General features: G+C 37.8%; 1 protein-coding gene across 9 annotated transcripts in view; it reads right to left on the reverse strand.

Moving 5' to 3' along the window:
- Window positions 1–18,991, reverse strand: part of Trank1 (tetratricopeptide repeat and ankyrin repeat containing 1) — a 112,960-nt gene that overhangs the window by 36,666 nt on the left and 57,303 nt on the right. For 8 of the 9 annotated variants that reach the window (XR_011368704.1, XR_011368703.1, XR_011368702.1 and 5 more), the window contains 4 exons: window positions 18,373–18,543; window positions 8,152–8,313; window positions 2,056–2,310; window positions 326–502 (listed from right to left, as the gene is read on the reverse strand). Coding sequence is in view for 6 of the 9 variants with exons in the window: in XM_070006586.1 (XP_069862687.1) it covers window positions 326–502; window positions 2,056–2,310; window positions 8,152–8,313; window positions 18,373–18,543 (765 nt within the window). In the remaining 3 variants the exon portion in view is untranslated. Of the gene's footprint in view, window positions 1–325; window positions 503–2,055; window positions 2,311–8,151; window positions 8,314–9,695; window positions 9,742–18,372; window positions 18,544–18,991 lie in introns of those variants that run through there. The other variant, XM_070006587.1, reaches the window with a different exon arrangement.

Genomic DNA, 18,991 nt, shown 5'->3' on the forward strand with positions numbered 1-18,991 from the left:
ACTAACTTTATGATATTCTAGAGCAAGATCCTTTCTGTAAGGATTTTTGAAAATGATGTAAATAAATGGAAGTATTTATCAGCAACAGACAAGCAACTTTGGAATTTAAAATCCTCATTGTATCTACTTATTGTTCACCATATTGATCACTTACCCCCAACCTCATGTTATGAGAGAGAGGCTAGAAGATATGGGCAGGTATGAACAAGAAACAGTCTTTTTTCAGATAACTTTTTCCCAAATGGCAAGACCAAAAAGCAAAGCATCAGTTCTAATATCCAGCTTCTGCCTCAAGAAAAAAGACTGCATATAGAATAGAGCTTACCATTGATATCTAGAAAGATGTGGAGTGCAGCATGTAAAGGAGTATCACCTTCTGTGAGAGAAATACCACGGGGGTCTGCACCCTTGGTCAAAAGAAGAAAAGCCAACTCAAAGTCCTTGTGTCTCAGGCACATGAGAAGTGGCCTCCCCTGGTTCTCCTGGAGGCCCTCTGGCAGGGCTAAAAAGGCAGAAGAGATGGTACCATGAGATCTGTCCCTGGGAAGAGAGCCTGTCTCATTGAGGTGAGGAGGTTGCTCCTGCCATTAAGTTGCTGACTTGACTACTACTACCACTGCTTCTACTACCACCATTTTTGGGAAGCATCCTTCCCAGTGTTTTTGGGATACATGGGCCATGTCACTCTCACCTTTCCTGTCCTATCTTCTTATCCCACTACAGGACTCTAGTTCATACCATGAACTGCTTCACTGGGGAAAGGACAGAGCACACAAAAAAGAACACTCTAATGGTTCCTAACACCATTCTTAGCATAGTCAGTAATCAGCAATTGAGCATACTTGATAATCCTCTGCTTCTACTAAGCTTCTACCCTTCATAGTCATCTTCCTTGATAACTCTCAACCCCCTACACTATCTTCCTTTGAACTCAATCTACACATCCCTCTGCACTACAGCCTCCCTAGCCTCCACTTGAAGGCAGTACAACCCAGTAGTTCTGCAACTCTTCCTAAAATAAAAACACATTCTAAAGCAGCTGTGTAACTTTGGGGACCTAGTTCCTAGCATTTGATCCTAGGAGATGCTTGGTAAGTGCTTGGTAATGTTTCTAAAAGCTGGCTGAGTCAAAAAACAAACTATATATTCTATGGCAATAGTTTTGAAGCAAAGAAAGTAGCTCTGCATGTAAAGAAGAAACATGAAAAAAAATAAATTGTATAACACACTCCATCTACCTCCTATATAAAGGCTTTATTTACACTGTGGGTAAAGGCTTTACACTGTGGTGGCACTTTAAAGGCTGAAACCCAATATGCTACAGTTCTTTACATAGAAAAAGTAAGTAAAAACACAGAGCTAAGGTACTCTCCTAAGATCCTATAAAACATTAACTCATTTAATATTCATCCCTAAGAAAGACAAATTATTATATTCCAGTTTCCTAAGTGAGGTGAAGGCATGAACAGCATGGCCAAGGGCATACAGTAAGTAGTAGTTTGATGAGTAGGGATGCTGAGTGTGAGTGTAGCAGGAGGCTCATGTTTTTAAGTTATTTTAAAAATAAAATTCAATCTACCAAGGTATCTACATACTCTAGATATATACCTGGCCATTAGTGATTGTTCTGATTAAAGCAGCAGATGTTTCTACTCAGCAACTAATTAGATATTTCTCTAAAATCAGGCTTCAAATTCTAATCTATTGATTAGAAAAGAATGGCACAGAATTACGAAGAGCCACACAATATATCCAAGACAGGGAAAAGTCTAGTTAGAGGCCAGATGGATTTGACCACTATGGGTTGAATCAAAGCCAAGGACCCTCCACATAATTTGTTTCCTACATAAGAGGGAAAGACACAAGGGTTAATGGAATTCAGGAAAAAATGTAGGGTTTCTACAGGACATTATGAGGCGTTGCTCCATCACTGTTTCAAAACAAGAAGATACAAGGGAGACAATGAGGCAGAATTTCATAATGTTTCTAAAAGCAAGGGAAAACCAAATTGTACCCGAGACAACTCCTTAATGCTCTTCATCCAGGCCTTCTTACCTCCACTGTCTATCAGACAACCTAGCAGCTGTGTCTTCCGTTGGTCCCAGGCACTGAGGTGGGGGATGACTGTGCAAATGTCCAAGTCTGAAAGGTTGCAGTCTTTGATGAGGCAATCTCCCAGTGGTGGCTCCCCACTCACTTTTCGAGTCAGCAGCAAAAGTACTTCAGGCCATTTCTGGTTTTCCAGTAAGAACTTAATGAAGGTGTTGGCACAATCTTGATTAATGTCACAGATCAAATCAGGAGGAATTTCTTTCAAAAATAAAAATAAAACACATTCTAAAAGAAGTTCACATGATTTCTCTCTTCCTTTCCCAACTTCAACTCAACATAGATTACAGCCAATATTTCTGAACACTAAAAAGCTTAAAGCTCTTAAACATTTTTACTTACTCTAAGCAAGTACCTAATTAGTTTGGGCAAGTTACTTAACAACAAATGAACATCAGCATTCGCATTGACTTCATAAACTTCTAGAGATTAAAACCCCCCTAGGGAGAACACAGAACCTCTGCCCCAGAGACAGAAAAACAATGATCGTGTCTGAAAGCACAATGCTTGAGTTTGGCACAAATACTTGTCAGGTAAAACTCTGACTCAAATTTTCACAATATTAATATTATACCTTGTTTATTAACTTATGGAATACTGGGAGATAACATAGAATAATTAAAAAGTCGTGGTAGGGTAACAAAGAGGAGATGACCTATCCCTCAGTTCTTAATTTTAAAATCTGACCTGTATTTCCATCTGATATTTGATTTCTAGAAACACAGTAATGGTTAGCCTTTTCATCTGCTGGTGAAAGGGGGGAGAGGAATTCAAAAATTAGATCCTAAGAAAGTGAAATGATGGAAGGGGTGACAATGATTAAGATATATTGTACTCATAAATTGACATGTTGAATTGAAACCCCTTTGTACAACTATTTAAAGATAATTTTTAAAGGAAAAACATAGATCCTCAGTAAATAGAAGGCAAGATTTAGCAGATAAAAAAATAAAAATAAAAATATAGGACATCACTTAAATTTGAATTTCAAGTTAATGGATTTTTAGTATATCTAATACTATATTCAGGTCACCTTTATATTAAAAATATTATTTATCTGGGATTCAAACTGTACTGGACATTCTGTATTTGGTCAGACAATCTTACCGACAAGAAAGCAAGGGGAAAAACCAGATGGAAAGAAGTCAAAGATTACCTAAAAAGAGAAATTTATTTTGCATTTGCTAAATTTTGCTTCTCATCTTTTCCAAGTTTTAAAGAATAAAAGTTAAATATAGTCTAGTTTATCATCCTATTTAAACAAGGATTAGAATACAAATGCAAAAGCAAACATTTTAGATAGAGATTTGCAGCCTTAACTCGCAGAATCTGTTCATGTATCTCTGGTAACAATACTCTTACCTTCCCACACACCTCCTGGGGTGCAGAAAGGATAGGCAACATAAAATCTGGGCCTAAACCCATCAAGACCTCCCAACCTCCTACTAAAAGGTATTGGTTCTGAGGGAAGATAGAAGTTTTGATCAAATTATTTGGGTGGAGGGTGGGGTAGGCACAGAAGTCCAAAAATGCTAGCTAAGTCACAGGTAAGATTCTTACCTATATTTGTTTCCACTGAGAGTGTGAGATTAAAACTGAGGACAGATGAATTAAAAATAAGAAGAGGATGAGTCCCAGTGATAATGAAGCCAACTCTGACTTTTCTAGCATATGATCAAAAAAATTTTGCTTTACAATTAAGCCAATATGAGTCACTTCCAGTATTTCACAATATGGCCAGTTAAAGATCCACAGAAAAAAAAAGAAAGGGAAAAATTGAGGGAAAGAGAGACCAAAGAGTTAAGTGATTGGAAACCCATTCAACTCAAAAATTATCTGGAAGGTCATTAAAGACATAGAGAGCAAAAAACATGAGCAAGAACAAAAAGTATTCTAGTCAGAGAAAGAAGAACCCTTATCAATATACATAATCCCTCTCAGAGAAACAAAAAGCCTGGGAACACAAACCATAAAGACACAAAGGGAACTAATGAAGTAGTATTGCCTGTTGGTATATGCTTGTAATTCCAGCTATTTGGGAGGCAGGGATAGAAGGATCACAGTTCAAGTCCTGGCCCAGGCAAAATTGCATAAGTATCTATCTGAAAAATGAAAATAAAATGACTATGGCTCAAATGGTTAGCAAATGCAATGCCCTGAATTCAATATCCAGATCACAAAAAGAAGAGGAATAAAAGGAGAAAAAGAAGACCATTACCACTCCAGAGCCATAACAAAAACATCAAAGTATAGGCAAGAGAAAAGAAAAAGAACTTAAGGATCAATGGAATAAATTAGAAGGGCCAGAAAGGAATCCACGGACCTATACCCCAAATGTACACTGGAGAAAAGAAAGTGGATCAAAGAATATATCAAAGTGGATCAAGAATCCTAATGCTTCCAGGAAATGGAAAAAAATCTTACTGTAAAATGTGAAAGAATCAATAATCCAAGTAATAAAGGGGAAAATGAACTGAAGAGATACTTCTAAAAAGAAGTACAAATTGACAATAAATATACAAAGACACACTCAACATCCAGGACCATAAAGGAAATGCAAATCCAAATGACACTAAGATTCCATCTCACCCTAGTAAAACTGGCCATCATCAAACAATAACAAATGCTTACAAGGGGAAGGAACTTTTATACTCTGCTGGTGGGAATGTAAATTCATGCAACCACTATGGAAAACAGTATAGAGGTTTCTTAAAAAACTAAAAGAAGTATCCTTGTTTGTGCTCTTTTGGAAAAATGCCCAGAAGTAGAATTGCTGGGTCACATGGTAATTCTATGTAGTTTCTGACGACTGTCAATAGTGCTTTCCAGAGTGGAATAAATTTACATTACCACCAACAGTGTAATAGAGTTCCTTTTTGGCCACATCCTTGCCATCACATGTTATTGTTAGTTTTCTTGATAATGGCCGTTCTAACTGGGATGAGATGGAATCACAGTGTTATCTTGATTTGCATTTCCTTTATGAACATTATCTAGTGGCCATATTTACTTCTTCTTCTGAGAAATCTGTAAGCCATTAGCCCATTTGTTAATTGGGTTATTGTTTCTTTGAGAGCACAAACAAGGATACATTAAAGCCACCACAACCATGTTTATTGCATCTTTATTTACCATAGCCAAGATATGGAATCAGCCCAGATGCCCCTCTATGGATGAATGGATCAAAAAAATATGATATATGTATACCATGGAATTCTACTCATACATCAGAAAGAATGGCATTGAACCATTCATAAGGAAATGCAAGACTTGGACAAAATTATAAATGAAGTAAGCCACACCCAAAGAAGCACAGCTTCCCTCATTAGTGGGAACTAGAATATGCCTATACACTAGAATGTGTGTACAAGAAAGTACACAAGGTGGCATCCAAGCAGTTATAAATAAAGTGCAGTAGAACCTATAGAGAACACAAATAGTATAATTCTTTAGAAAGACTAAATCCAAGCCAAACAAAATGAGTACTAGGAAATAGGTACTTGTGAGGTAGGAGGGGATCAAGAGGAGAGAGGAAGAAGAATGAATGAGGGAAATGAGTAGAATGCAGGCACTAATGCATTGTATATGCCCCAGAACTAAGGAAAATAAGGGAAAGGATGAGAAGAAGGGAGGTGAAGATATTGAAGGGATGACACAGATCAAGATGCATTGTACACATAAACTGCGTTAAATGGCAGAAAAATTCAACACAACCTAAAAATTAAGAAAAGCAAATGAAGATGGGGGTTGGAAGCATGTATAAGAATGTTAAAAGGGGTGACATTGATCAAGAAGCACTGTATTCATAAACTGCTCTGTTGAATGGCAACTCTTTTGTAAACCTACCTAAAGAAAATAAAAATATATTTAAAAAGAAAAAACTAAAAGAAGCTGGGCACTGGTAGCTCATGCCTGTATTTCTAGCTAATCAAAAGGCTAAGCTCTACGGATTATGGTTCAAAGCCAGCCCAGGCAGAAAGTCTGTTGAGACTTTGATCTCCAATTGATTGCCAAAAAGTAGAAGTGGAGCTGTAGCTCAAGTATCAGAGTGCTAATCTTTAACCAAAAAAAAAGCTCAAGGATAGTGCCCAGGCCCTGCATTCAAACCCAGGCCCAGCACTGAAAAAAAAGGAACTACCCTACAATACAGCAATATCACTCCTGGGCAATTACAAGAAGGAATGAGATAATAGAAGCACCTGCATGCCCATGTTCTCTAAAGCACTATTCACAATAGCCAAGCTATGGAAATGACTCAGGTTCCCTATAACTGATGAATGGGTCAAGAAAATGTGATGCACACACAAATATACACAGATACACAGCATACACATGCAGACACACATACACACACAGAGAAAGGATGGAGTATTATTCGGCCATAAAGAATGAAATTATATCACTTTCAGGGAAACAGATGGATAACCTCCATACTAAGAAAAGTAAACTAGGTTCTCCCCTCATCTGTGGATACTAGACCCAAAATAAACATACATGAACATATATAGTGTCTTATACATATGCGATCAATCTGACTAAAAGTATGATATATGCATGTGTGAGACACTATAGCGAAGCCACTTTGAACAACTGATTTTGCATTTTAACCAAAATGTTTATTACGAAGCTGAAACACGTCCTGTCTGAGGAACTAGTTATGGGAACAGGTAAACAGAGATGATGAAATAAGGTAAATATGGGTCAAAATGCTTAATGTACATATATGAAAAGAGAACAAGTAAGTTTGCTGAGATTAGTTTAGAAAGTGGGGAAAATAGATACTGATAAAAGGGGTAATTCTGATCAAGAAGCATTGTATGCTCCTACACAACTAATTGATGCTAATTTTTAAAAAATACTCAAAGGCTCCCTAGAAGTAGTTTGTACAGAATGTCTACATCTAATAAATCTCATGCAAGAGAGTCTTGAGTGGGCCACTTATCTTTGAAATACTCCTACACAAAAAAGAAAAGCCAATCATAACAACCTAATTTGTCTCCATTTGTCCTAATAGTTAATGAGTATTATATACAGACTAAGTGCTGGACTTCCATACCTTCCTGAGATTGGTCCCTAGATGAGGCAAAGATGGCAAGACTAAAGTTTAGGATGTAACAAACTAGCCCAAGGTCACAGATTAAGCAAATGGTAGAGCCAAAACTCAAATGCAAAACTTTAATCCTCAAAACATTATGATCTGGGGGCTGGGAAGATGGTTCAGTGGTAGAGTGCATGCCTTGCATACCTGAGGCCCTGGGTTCGATTCCTCAGCACCAAATACACAGAAAAAGCCAGAAGTGGCGCTGTGGCTCAACTGGTAGAGCGCTCACCTTGAGCTGAAGAGCTGAGGGATAGCTCCGAGGCCCAGAGCTCAAGCCCCACGACCGACAAAAAAAAAAAAAAAAAAAAAAAAAAAAGATCTGATACACAACCTAAAATCACTTTTCACTGAAGAACTGTCTGTGTTGTTTAAGTATTTTACATATATCTACATTACTTTCATTTGTATAAATTAATAAAGATATTGTAAAAGTTTTTGTTTTGTGGTTCTGGGGAGATCAAACGCAGACCTCAGGCATATTAAACATCTGTTTAATCACTGAGCTATAGCCCTAGCCCTTAGGCAAAAAGTTTATTTGTGGTTGTTTTGGTTTAGGGAAGTACTGGGGTTTGAACTTGGGACACTGTACATGCTAAACAGTCTACTTCTTGAGCCATGCCCTTATCCCTTTTTATTACTTTAGTTATTTTTTTAATAGGTTCTTGTGTGTTGGTCTGAGACAACTTCAAACCAAGATCCTTCTACTTAAACTCTGCATATAGCTAAGATGACATGCACATGCCATCTTACCTGGCTTGTCTGTTAAGATGAAATCTCTCTGACTTTTGGCCTATATGAACCTCAAATGAGCATCCTCCCAGTCTCTACCTCCAAAGAGCTGGGATGACGAGCATGAACCACCACACTCAGCCCTACTAGTAGAATGTTTTTAATTAGCATAAATCATCTTTAACACAGCTGAAAGTTGTGAAGAAAAATACCTTGCAGAGAAGAAAGAAGGTGTAAGAACTTCTGAACTACTTCTTCCTTCAGAAAATTGTTATGCAATAACCAGTTTCCTGAGTTCATGTACTGCACCAGCTGCTCAGAAGTCTTCCGGAAAATGTCACCATCAGTAATAGATCCATCACCATTTCTGAGTCCTGAAAAATACCACCAGGTGATGCTTCTGAATACAGATTACTGCTGTGGGATATTGAACAAATACAATCCTCCTCTCCCCAAGTGTCCATATCCTTTGCAACACGACTTTGCAACTCCTTCCATCAAGAAGTAGGGACTATTTTCCCGTTCACTTTCCTTTAGTTCTGACCTGGCTACATGATTTGGCATGGCCAACAAACTGCAGGAGATGTAACTTTTATGTCTGTTCTGAGTTTAGGGCTAAAGAAGCTTTGGAAGTTATTTCTATTGTTCTTTTGAGACCCTGGCCTCTGCCCTGAGAACAGCTATCCCCCCATCTAGCCTGCTTGGAGATAAGACAACATAGAACAAAGAGTAACCAACCCAGTTGTCCAGAGGTCTCAGAGATATTAGAGTCCAGCCAAGATCAGCAGTCTTTAGACATTAAAAAAATTCAATTGAGACTTTAAGAACAACCCAAACTAAATCTCTCATGTACAGAATCAATAGCTAAATACTTTTTTATTTAAGGCATTAAGCTTTTGGGATAATTTGCTTAAATAGCCAATATAATAATTCAGGAGAGTAAGTGCAGAAATGTATCTTAGTGCAATGGCAGCATCCAACTATATGCCAGACACCCAAATCTGTATGCTTTATTAGCAGTTAAATAAGGAGTAATCTCTTCAGCCAAGAAAAGTAAGACAATATCCTTTTGGTTCAAGGTAATTAAATACAGATTATATTCTCCAAAAGCACTTAGTTGTTTTTTTTTTTTTTGGGGGGGGGGGGTCCAGTCGTGGGGCCTGAACTCTTGGCCTGGGCACTATCCCTCAGCTCTTCAGCTCAAGGCTAGCACTCTACCACCTGATCCACAGTGCCACTTCCGGCTTTTTTTCTTTTTGCTTATGTGGTGCTGAGGAATCGAACCCAGGTCCTCAGGCATGCAAGGCAAGCGCTCTACCACTGAGCCACCTTCCCAGTCCCAAAAGCACTTAGTTTAAGCAGAATCTTACTGGACAGATAGGGGAGCAAAACTGAACCTGGCTCACCTCAGAAGTACTATCTTTTCATGACTGTAAAGAGATGAATTAATGTTCAATGTCAAGTTCTACCTCAGTAGAAACACATTAAAAGACAAACTATTTGAAATGGAAGAAAAAAATTGAAAGTACCCTTCTTCAAACAAGCTTCCCAACAGCAGACCCTGAGTCAAGGAGCTATGTACAAGTAGTTTATTAAGGAGTTGAAAACAAGCAAGAAGTTAAGAGAAACAGAATTAAAAAAAAAAAAAAAAAAAAAAAAAAGAGGAGGAGGCCAAGTGAGGATGTAAGCTCAGGCAGTCTCGAAGAGGGTGGCTCCAGCCTAAATCCACAAAAAAGTTCTGGAGTATGAGTCATACCTCAGAGCTGTCCCCTTGCAAAGCAAGATAAATAAGTGAAATGAACTTTCATATTCTCAGATCTATCAGTATCCAGGTACTTCTCACTAGAAGAAATATGAGTAACACAGGCTCTGTAAGTCCAACACTCAATGAGAAGAGAAAAAGTCTTAGGTGATGGCTTTTGATAGTAAAAGCACAACAATGCCAAGTGCAGATAGTAATAATAAAGAGAAATAAGGGGTCCAGCAAAGTTCCAACTTTATCTGATACACATCTGTATCATATTTCTAGACCATCAAAAACATTCATACACAAACTTCTAGGGCAAACACTTCTAGAGCAAACTAACCAGTCAAGGGTTTCTGGTGGTAGGCAGAAAAATGGGGGTCTACTACAGTACCACATTTCATAGAAGATAAAAGCTGAGCTCTGAGGATCATGGTTGAAAGCCAGCTCAGGCAGGAAAGTCTGTGAGACTCATATCCAATTAACAATCAAAAAAGCCAAAAGTATAATTGTAGCTCTAGTGGCAGAGCATCAGCCTTGAGCACAAAAGTTTAGGGACAGTGCCCAAGCTCTGTCTTCAAACCCCAGGACTGACGCACGTGAGCACGCATGCGCGCGCGCGCGCGCGCACACACACACACACGCACACACACACACACACACACACACACACACACACACACACTCACCACTATCCAAGGGCAAACTCACATTATCTTCACCTGGAAGGCTAGTCTGAAATAGAAAATGTAATTGACATAACAATGTCTGGCTAGCATTACTGTGTCTTGCCTCCACCTTCATCCTAAAATACCTTTGAAGACACAGAATAAAAAGAACATTTTGTAAAAGGAGAACTTCCTTCATTATCAAGTAGATGAAAACTTGCCACTCACCTCCTTGTACCATGCTATTGAAAAGCTGTTCAGAAAGATCACTTCACTCCCCAAAGAAAATTAGTTTAGTATAAAAGTCACATAAAATTGAACAGAAATGTACTTAGCTTGACAACAGAAACAATAAAATTGTAGCTGTATAATAAGTACATAATTAGATGATTTAGTTAAGAGGAAATTGTAACTTAGAGAAAATTCTAGCTATTAGGGTAACAAATCAGAAAATGTTATCAACAATATAAAAATTCATATAAGAGAAGTTCTAAATATGACAAATGTCCTTGGAAAGCTCTGGGTAACTTGTTTATTACTCAAGTTTTCTGGGGGTTTTTCCTAAATTTCCCACAAGAAAGTATTGATAGATAAAACATCATGATACCAAGTTTCTTATAAACTATAATAACAGATATTTTTAAAGATGGTTATTAACTAAACAATGAAATTTTAAAATGTATAAAACTATAATGTAAAAAGTATAATTACAATAATTTTGCTATTTAGGAAGTGGCACTGTGGCTCAAGTGGTAGAGTGCTAGCCTTGAGCTGAGGAGCTGGGACAGCTCCCAGACCCAGAGTTCAAACCCCTCAACCGACAAAAAACAAAAAATTCAGCTGGACTCGGGTGGCTCACGCCTGTAATCCTAGCTACTCAGGAGGCTGAGATCTGAGAATTATGGTTCAAAGCTAGCCCCGGCAGGAAAGTCCGCCAGACTCTTATTTCCAATAAACCACTAGAAAACCAGAAGTGGCACTGTGGCTCAAGTGGTAGAACGCTCACCTTGAGCTGATGCACTCAGGGACAGCACCCAAGCCCAGAGTTCAAGCCCCACAGCCGACAAAATAAATAAATAAATAAAATAAACAAAAAAATACCTGTTGGCACATGTGAAGTTAAAAGTGAGGGAAAAAACCAATAATTTTGTTACATAAATTGTTTTAAAATGTTTCTATAATAATCATATTAAGAAAATATACACAAGTAGATTTGAAATTAAAATTGAAAAGGCTCTCCTGATGTTGCAACAATGCTCAAAAGTATTAGAAAAACTAAATCTTAAAAAGATTACATTTTTGCCCAAAATCTTTCTTTCAAGGTACAAAATGGAAAACTAGTAGTTTTATTGCACACAATTTCATCAGGCTAAAGTAACATATTAATCTAATTTTTATAAAATAAAAATGGTTAACTATAAATGCTTGAAATATAAAAAGACTAATGACCAATTCACAAATGCATTAATTATTTTCCGGGAAGGTAGATTTGTTGAAAGTCAGTATTCTATTTCCTACATCACATACATTCTCTTAAAAAGAACTTTAAACATCTAGCTCTGTTTCAGTGGCTTGGATCTATACTCACTTGAAAAGGCAAAGCACTAGTGAACCAGAGACAATACAAGCCGCAGTGAGACAAAAGCTCCATCCAATCTTGTTCTTGGTCCTAAAGAAAGAGCTGAGCAGGAACAGCTACTAGAGAAAGTGAACATGTTGCCCTCTGGTGGTGGCCATCAAAAGGCAAGAAAAGGTAATTCTGTAATCTTGACTATTTTTTAAGATGAAACTTTGCTATTCAAAGTGGTCACCACTTTGGCAATAAGTGAGTCTGAGCCTGCTCTAAATCTTCTGAATCAAAATCCGCATCTTAATAGGCTCCCAATAGATGTGTCCATGTCAATATTGAGAAATTTCCTGTTTAGAGAATAGCAAAACTCTGCCTAAAAAATATTTATTTCTTAAGCCTTTTGTTCCCATCCAGATGTCATAAGCATCACTAACTAAAGAGATCAGCAGAGTACAGAGAACTTCAGAAAGAAGAAAGAATGAATAAATTGTCTGAGTATAAAACACTCATGTCCTAATGGTGCTGTACTTGGGACCATAGACATTAAGTCAGTCAGACTACTCAAGAATGAAGGTGCAAACATTTTAGCAGCAGCTCCTCCCAAAGAAGAGGCCTCTTTCTGTCCTCTGAGGGTATACAACGGATTAAGGCCCATAAAACAAAGTAATCCATCTTCATTCTCATTGCCCAAGGCCCTTTTCTTTGACTCTCCCACCATCTAAGGGGACTAAAGTCTAAAACTACACTGTCAAATACGGTGGCCAGTAGCTGATTTACATAAAAGCTAATTAAATAAAATTAAATTTTCAGTTCTTCAGATGCACCAGATGCTTCAGATGCACTGTACTGCATGTGACTAATGACTATCATATCAGACAAGGCACGTTCAAACATTTCCATCAGAAAATTATATGGCAGGGGCTGGGAACGTGGCTCAGTGGTAGAGCGCTTGCCTTGCATGCATGAGGCCCTAGGTTCGATTCCCCAGCACCACATAAGAAAAAAGGAAAAAAGCTGGAAGTGGCGCTGTGGCTCAAGTGGTAGAGCGCTAGCCTTGAGCTGAAGAGCGGAGGGACAGCGCCCAGGCCCAGAGTTCAGGCCCCACAACCAGACCCCCCCCCAAAAAAAAATTATATGGCAGAGAGCTGATCTAGAAAGATTTGTGCATTGGGCAAAACTTACACACAAAATGTACATTTACAACCCTATGCAGTCACACAAACTTACAAGGGAGCACTGATATTTGGTACATAATCACACTCAGAAATCAAACTCCAAGATTGACTTCAATAGGGGTTCTACCACTAGGAGAACTTAAGGAAAATACAAGACTCTAAATTACTAGTCATCATTGTTTGGGTTTATCAGTTTTCTTCACTTTTAACTTAGTGTTCCCATACAGTCTTCCAATATTCCTTTAATATGGCAAGAAAATCTTCATGGTCAATGCTTTGGAAAACTTTCAAATAATCAAACATACAATAAGAATGTCACTGAGTAATGGAGGATTTGGGCTTGATTGCCTACACATTACCCCAGCCTACTTGGTGATGTTCCAGCTAGCCTGGAATGTTAGACATTTCTTTTGTATACAGTTTTCTGCCAAGCAAGTACAGTTGAATTCTAAAGGGGCAAGCTGAAATTCTATTGAGTCTTCTCTTAGCTCCAAACCAAGACTAATGATTTAACTGGGAAAGAAGGGAAAGTGGAAGATCAAGAACCAAGATTGTTTCTAACATATTTATAAGATTATTTCTTTGTTGCTTTGTATGTCCCTCTCCCACGATATAACCCCTGTTTTCACTGTATTTGATGTTGGTATACTTTGTGGAGGGGAAGGGAAAAAAACAAATTGTTTAAACAGGGATACAGGTGGACCTATTGCAACAAATCAAAGAAAGGTTGGACAAATGGGATTGCATGAAGTTGCAGAGCTTCTGCATTGTCGGTATAATTTGTGGAGGGGAAGGGGAAAAACAAGTCGTTTAAATAAGGATACAGGTGGACCTGTTGCAACAATGAGAAGTACAAGTTGTCATGTCAAAAATGAACTTTACAACTTGGGGGGGGAGGATTGGGTGGGGGGAGGGAGGATGGGAAGGGATGGGAAGGGTAAACAAAGGAGGAGGCTACAATGCTTGATAAGCAATGTACTCACTATCTTGCCCATGTAATTGTAACCCCTCTGTACAGTATTTTCACAATAAAAAAAGAAAAAAAAAGATTATTTCTTTGTTGCTTTGTATGTCCCTCCCCCACGATATAACCCCTGTTTTCACTGTATTTGATGTTGGTATACTTTGTGGAGGGGAAGGGAAAAAAACAAATCGTTTAAATAGGGATACAGATGGACCTATTGCAACAATGAGATGTACAAGACATTATGTCAAAAAACAAACTTTACAACTTTGGTGGGGGGAGGGGGGATGGGGAGGGATGGGAAGGGGAAACAAAGGAGGAGGCAACAATGTGTGATAAGAAATGTACTCATTACCTTGCCCATGAAATGTACTCATTACCTTGCCCATGTAATTGTAACCCCTCTGAACGATATTTTCACAATAAAAATTTTAAAAATAAAATTTTGAGGGCTGGAGGGATAGCTCAGTAGAAGAGCACTTGCCTTGCCTGGCAAGGCCTGGGTATCAGGGAAAGGAAGAAAGGAAGAAAGAAAGGAAGAAAGAGGAAGGAAGGAAGGAAGGAAGGAAGGGGAGGGAAGGAAGGAAGGAGAGAGAGAAAGAAAAGAAAGAAAGAAAGAAAGAAAGAAAGAAAGAAAGAAAGAAAGAAAGAAAGAAAGAAAGAAAGAAAGGAAGGAAGGAAGGAAGGAAGGAAGGAAGGGGAGGGAAGGAAGGAAGGGGAGGGAAGGAAGAAAGGGGAGGGAAGGAAGGAAGGAGAGAGAGAAAGAAAAGAAAGAAAGAAAGAAAGAAAGGAAGAAAGAAAGAAAGAAAGAAAGAAAGAAAGAAAGAAAGGAAAGAAAGGAAAGAAAGAAAGGAAGGAAGGAAGGAAGGAAGGAAGGAAAGAAGGGAGGGAGGGAGGGAAGGAGGGAAGGAAGGAAAGAAGGAAGGAAGGAAAGAAGGGAGGGAGGAAAGAAGGGAGGGAGGGAAGGAAGGAAAGAAGGAAGGAAGGAAAGGAGGGAGGGAGGAAAGGAAGGAAGAAGGGAAGGAAGGAAGGAAGGAAAGGAGGGAAGGAAGGAAAGGAGGGAAGGAGGGAAAGAAGGAAGGACTTCAAGGAAGGAAGGAAGGAGAGAGAAAAAAGAAAGGAAGAAAGGAAGGAAGGAAGGAAGGAAGGAAGGAAGGAAAGAAGGAAGGGGAGGGAAAAAAGGAAGGAAAGAAGGAAGGGGAGGGAAGGAAGGAAGGAAGGAGAGAGAAAGAAAAGAAAGAAAGAAAGAAATGAAGGAAAGAAGGAAGGAGAGGGAAGGAATGAGAGAGAAAAGAAAGAACAAAAGAAAGAAAGAAGGAAAGAAAGAAAGAAAGAAAAGAAAGAAAGAAAGAAAGAAAGAAAGAAAGAAAGAAAGAAAGAAGGAAGGAAGGAAAGAAAGAAAGAAAGGAAGGAAGGAAGGAAGGACGGAGGGAGGGAAGGAAGAAGGAAAGGAAGAAGGAAGGAAAGGAGGGAAGGAGGAAAAGAAGGAAGGACTTCAAGGAAGGAAGGAAGGAAGGACAGACAAGAAAAACAAAACTTGTCTTATATGGAGTATGTTTGGGATTAGCAGATATTCAAACAATTAAACTGTTAAAAACTAAACAAATGATACATTTTAAAAAACTGTGATACTAAACATAAAATCTGAATAAAAGATAATCTTGAAAATAAATTAGGATTTTCTACTACTAACTAGTGATCCTTTTTGTTACTGTTATTTTCAAACCTAGAAATTCATGAACAAAGTAACATGTTTAGTTATTTTAAATTTCTCAAATTATGGAAACAGAAAAGGCATTTCACAGTGGTTTGTTATTTACCCTACCTCAGCAAAAAAAATAAAATAAAATCACAATTCATTAAAATATGAATTCTTTAAAAAACAAAACACTGGTATATCACAACTTGAACATCTATCAAAAAAAACCTCTACAAATTGACTTCTCTCTCCTCACTATCATGGCCAGATATAAAACACAAAATATTTAAAGTAAATAGGTAAAAATAAAACACAAGTAGAGAGATGTAATCATTCATGTCAAACTGTCTCCTGTTCCCAACACATATCCCTTGCAGACTGTTTTCACCTACCCATTCATGGGAGGGAGTGTTTCTGGTGAAACACAAATTTAAATATCTACAAGATATGAACAATAATGATTTCATACACTTTGATCAATTAGTCCTTCATTCATAAATATTATCAGACCAAAGACAGAAGATTAAGGAAAAGCGCAAAAGAGAAGCAAGAAAAAAAACAAGTATCCCTGAAACTAACATGCATGATTCAGGAAGAAAATATTCTTCAAACAGGTAATAATATTCTTAAATGCAATTTTAAAAGCTGGGACAAATGCAAAACAAGAATAAGATGTTAGGCTCAGGACATAGCTCAAGTGGTAGAGTACTTGCTTAGCAAATACCAAACCCTGAGTTCAATCTGAAAGACAAAAAAGAGGGGGGGAGGAGAGAGAGAGAGAGAGAGAGAGAGAGAGAGAGAGAGAGAGAGAGAGAGAGAGAGAGAGAGAGAGAAAGAAAGAAAGAAAGAGGGGGGAAGGAGGGAGGGAGGGAGGGAAGGAAGGAAGGAAGGAAGGAAGGAAGGAAGGAAGGAAGGAAGGAAGGAAGGAAGGAAGGAAGGAAGGAAGGAAGGAAGGAAAGAAGGAAAGAAGGAAAGAAGGAGCTACAAGAAGCAATCAGAAAAAATAGTTCTTAGAAAATAAAACCATGATTTTTCCAGCTTTAAAAATGTAGCAATACATAAACTAAATTATAAATGAAAAATATAAAACAAAGGGATATATTACCAATTCAATAATTTCATCCACTTAATGCTACTGGAAAAATGAGAAAAGAAATAATAGAAAAGAATAAAACAACTGAAAATATTTTCTCTGAGATAAGAAAGAGATTCAAAGGGACCAGGCAAGTACTGAGCTAGAAAAATGAATGAAGAACCACATCTTGATTCCTCTTCCCAAGGAAATTTCAGAACTCAAGAATAGGGACCACTACAGAGGAGGCAGATATGAGAAGGACATCAGACATCTAATCAGTAGCAACTAAAGCGTTTTTCACAGTCATGAGTGACATGATTAAATATAGTATACTTTATAAATGTAAAATGTAATGTAAAATGTAAAAGTGACAAGGTTATATATAGTATAGTGTATGAATCTAAAGATATATGGGCTATAGAACATAATATTACAGACAGTAAAGGTTGCAATTAAACTGACATGTTACTATTGTAAAACATTCTAATTTCAAAGATGGTAAAATGCAAAGGGAAAGTGTAACTTGCTATAACTAAAATTCAATGCCTATATTCAAATAAATGATCCAATGTGGGAATAAAATAAAGATATTTTCAAAGAATCCTTAACTATATTATCTATACCTCTTCCATGAGGAGGAATAGGTTAATTTGAGTAGGTTCTCTAGTAGATCAAGAAAAAAAAATCTATGCAGATCACAAGAGCCACATAAGTCATATATAAGGGCAAGAAAAACAAGAACCATAGAAATGCATCCATGTTTCATTAAACTACAATTATTAGAGGGCATTACATTTTAAAAGTAAAAGTTTCAGGACATTCAGTAATTCATTTTTATAGGTCCAGCCATGTGGTGAGGACAGGAGAGGAAAACTGAGAGAGAGAGCAAGGGAAAAGGTTACATGTCCAAAAAGAAACGTACTCAATACATGACTTATGTAACTGTAACCCCCTCTGTATATCACCTTTATAATAATAACAATTTAAATTTTTAAGAATGTTTATATGTATATCATACTATCATGAAAATGCTACCCACTGGCTTTCAATTTTTAGAATTGGTCAATAGATGAAGCATGAAAAACTTAAAGAGTTAAGGAATAGGATGTAGATGATACTGGTGATATTACAAGATAAATCCCAGCAAATAGGACTAACACCTAAATGTTTTACCTAACATAGCAATCAAATCAAGAAATGGAGATCAAAGTATTTCAAATTGTCAACAGTAATTATTTCTGAGGAGTAGCCTTGGTTTTTGTCATTTTCTATTCTATGCATGCATGGAGAAATCATCCATACTCTCCAGAGGTAGGATGGGAAATGTTCCCAGAATATCTCTAAGTAAAAGTTGTCTCTGTCTTTTTTTTAAAAAGTTAAGTTTCTGAACACTGGAAAGCAAGGAGTCTCACTTCGATCTGTGTATATCAAGAAGAGATAACCTAATTTGTATCTAGTATCACAGAACCAATTTTATCCCAACCACCCACCAAAAAACAAAAAACAAAAAAAACAAAACAAAACAACTGTAGCTATACCTGATAGGTCTTTATAACATGTAGCCAGCTTTTCCAAGTGACTGTTGATTTTCTCAATGGCTTTGAAGTTCTTATTCCTCTTCAGGACATCCACAGGAGACCGAGACTGTCGATTGAGAATAGTGGGGTCTGCTCCAAGGCGCAAGAGCATCTGTACATTCTCTGTTTGTCCTAGGTCAGGCCAAAATGAAAAGGGGATATTGTCATGGTTCCTTCCATAAGGAGATGTGCCCATGAGTAGTCTTGCTCCTAGCTGCCTGGAGCAAAAGAACCAGGCTCCCTGTTTAAGGAACCTAAACTACCAGCCTTAGCAGTCCACCCAACTCCCCAAAGCAATAAGTCCTATGTGGAGTGGGAAGGACAATAGCTTTTAAGAGGTTCAGAAGTGCGCTCCTCTCTCTACCTTTCTCCCCTCTCCTTGGCAACAAGGCAAGGAGAGGGGAAATCTGGTTACTAGGCAACCGCTACAGCTGTAAGGATAAGAGCAAGCTGTGACTTCAGATTTCTTTATTCCCTAGAGTGGAAATAGAATATTGTTGCAGGGGGAGGGAAGCCTGCCTGAGGACAGAAGAAAAGAGAGGCAATGCTTTGGCATCAGGGGTTTTGTTGTTGTAACCCT

This window comes from Dipodomys merriami, unplaced genomic scaffold (assembly GCF_024711535.1).
Source record: "Dipodomys merriami isolate MVZ:Mamm:240054 unplaced genomic scaffold, mDipMer1.0.p SCAF_7, whole genome shotgun sequence".
Taxonomy (NCBI): Eukaryota; Metazoa; Chordata; class Mammalia; order Rodentia; family Heteromyidae; genus Dipodomys; species Dipodomys merriami.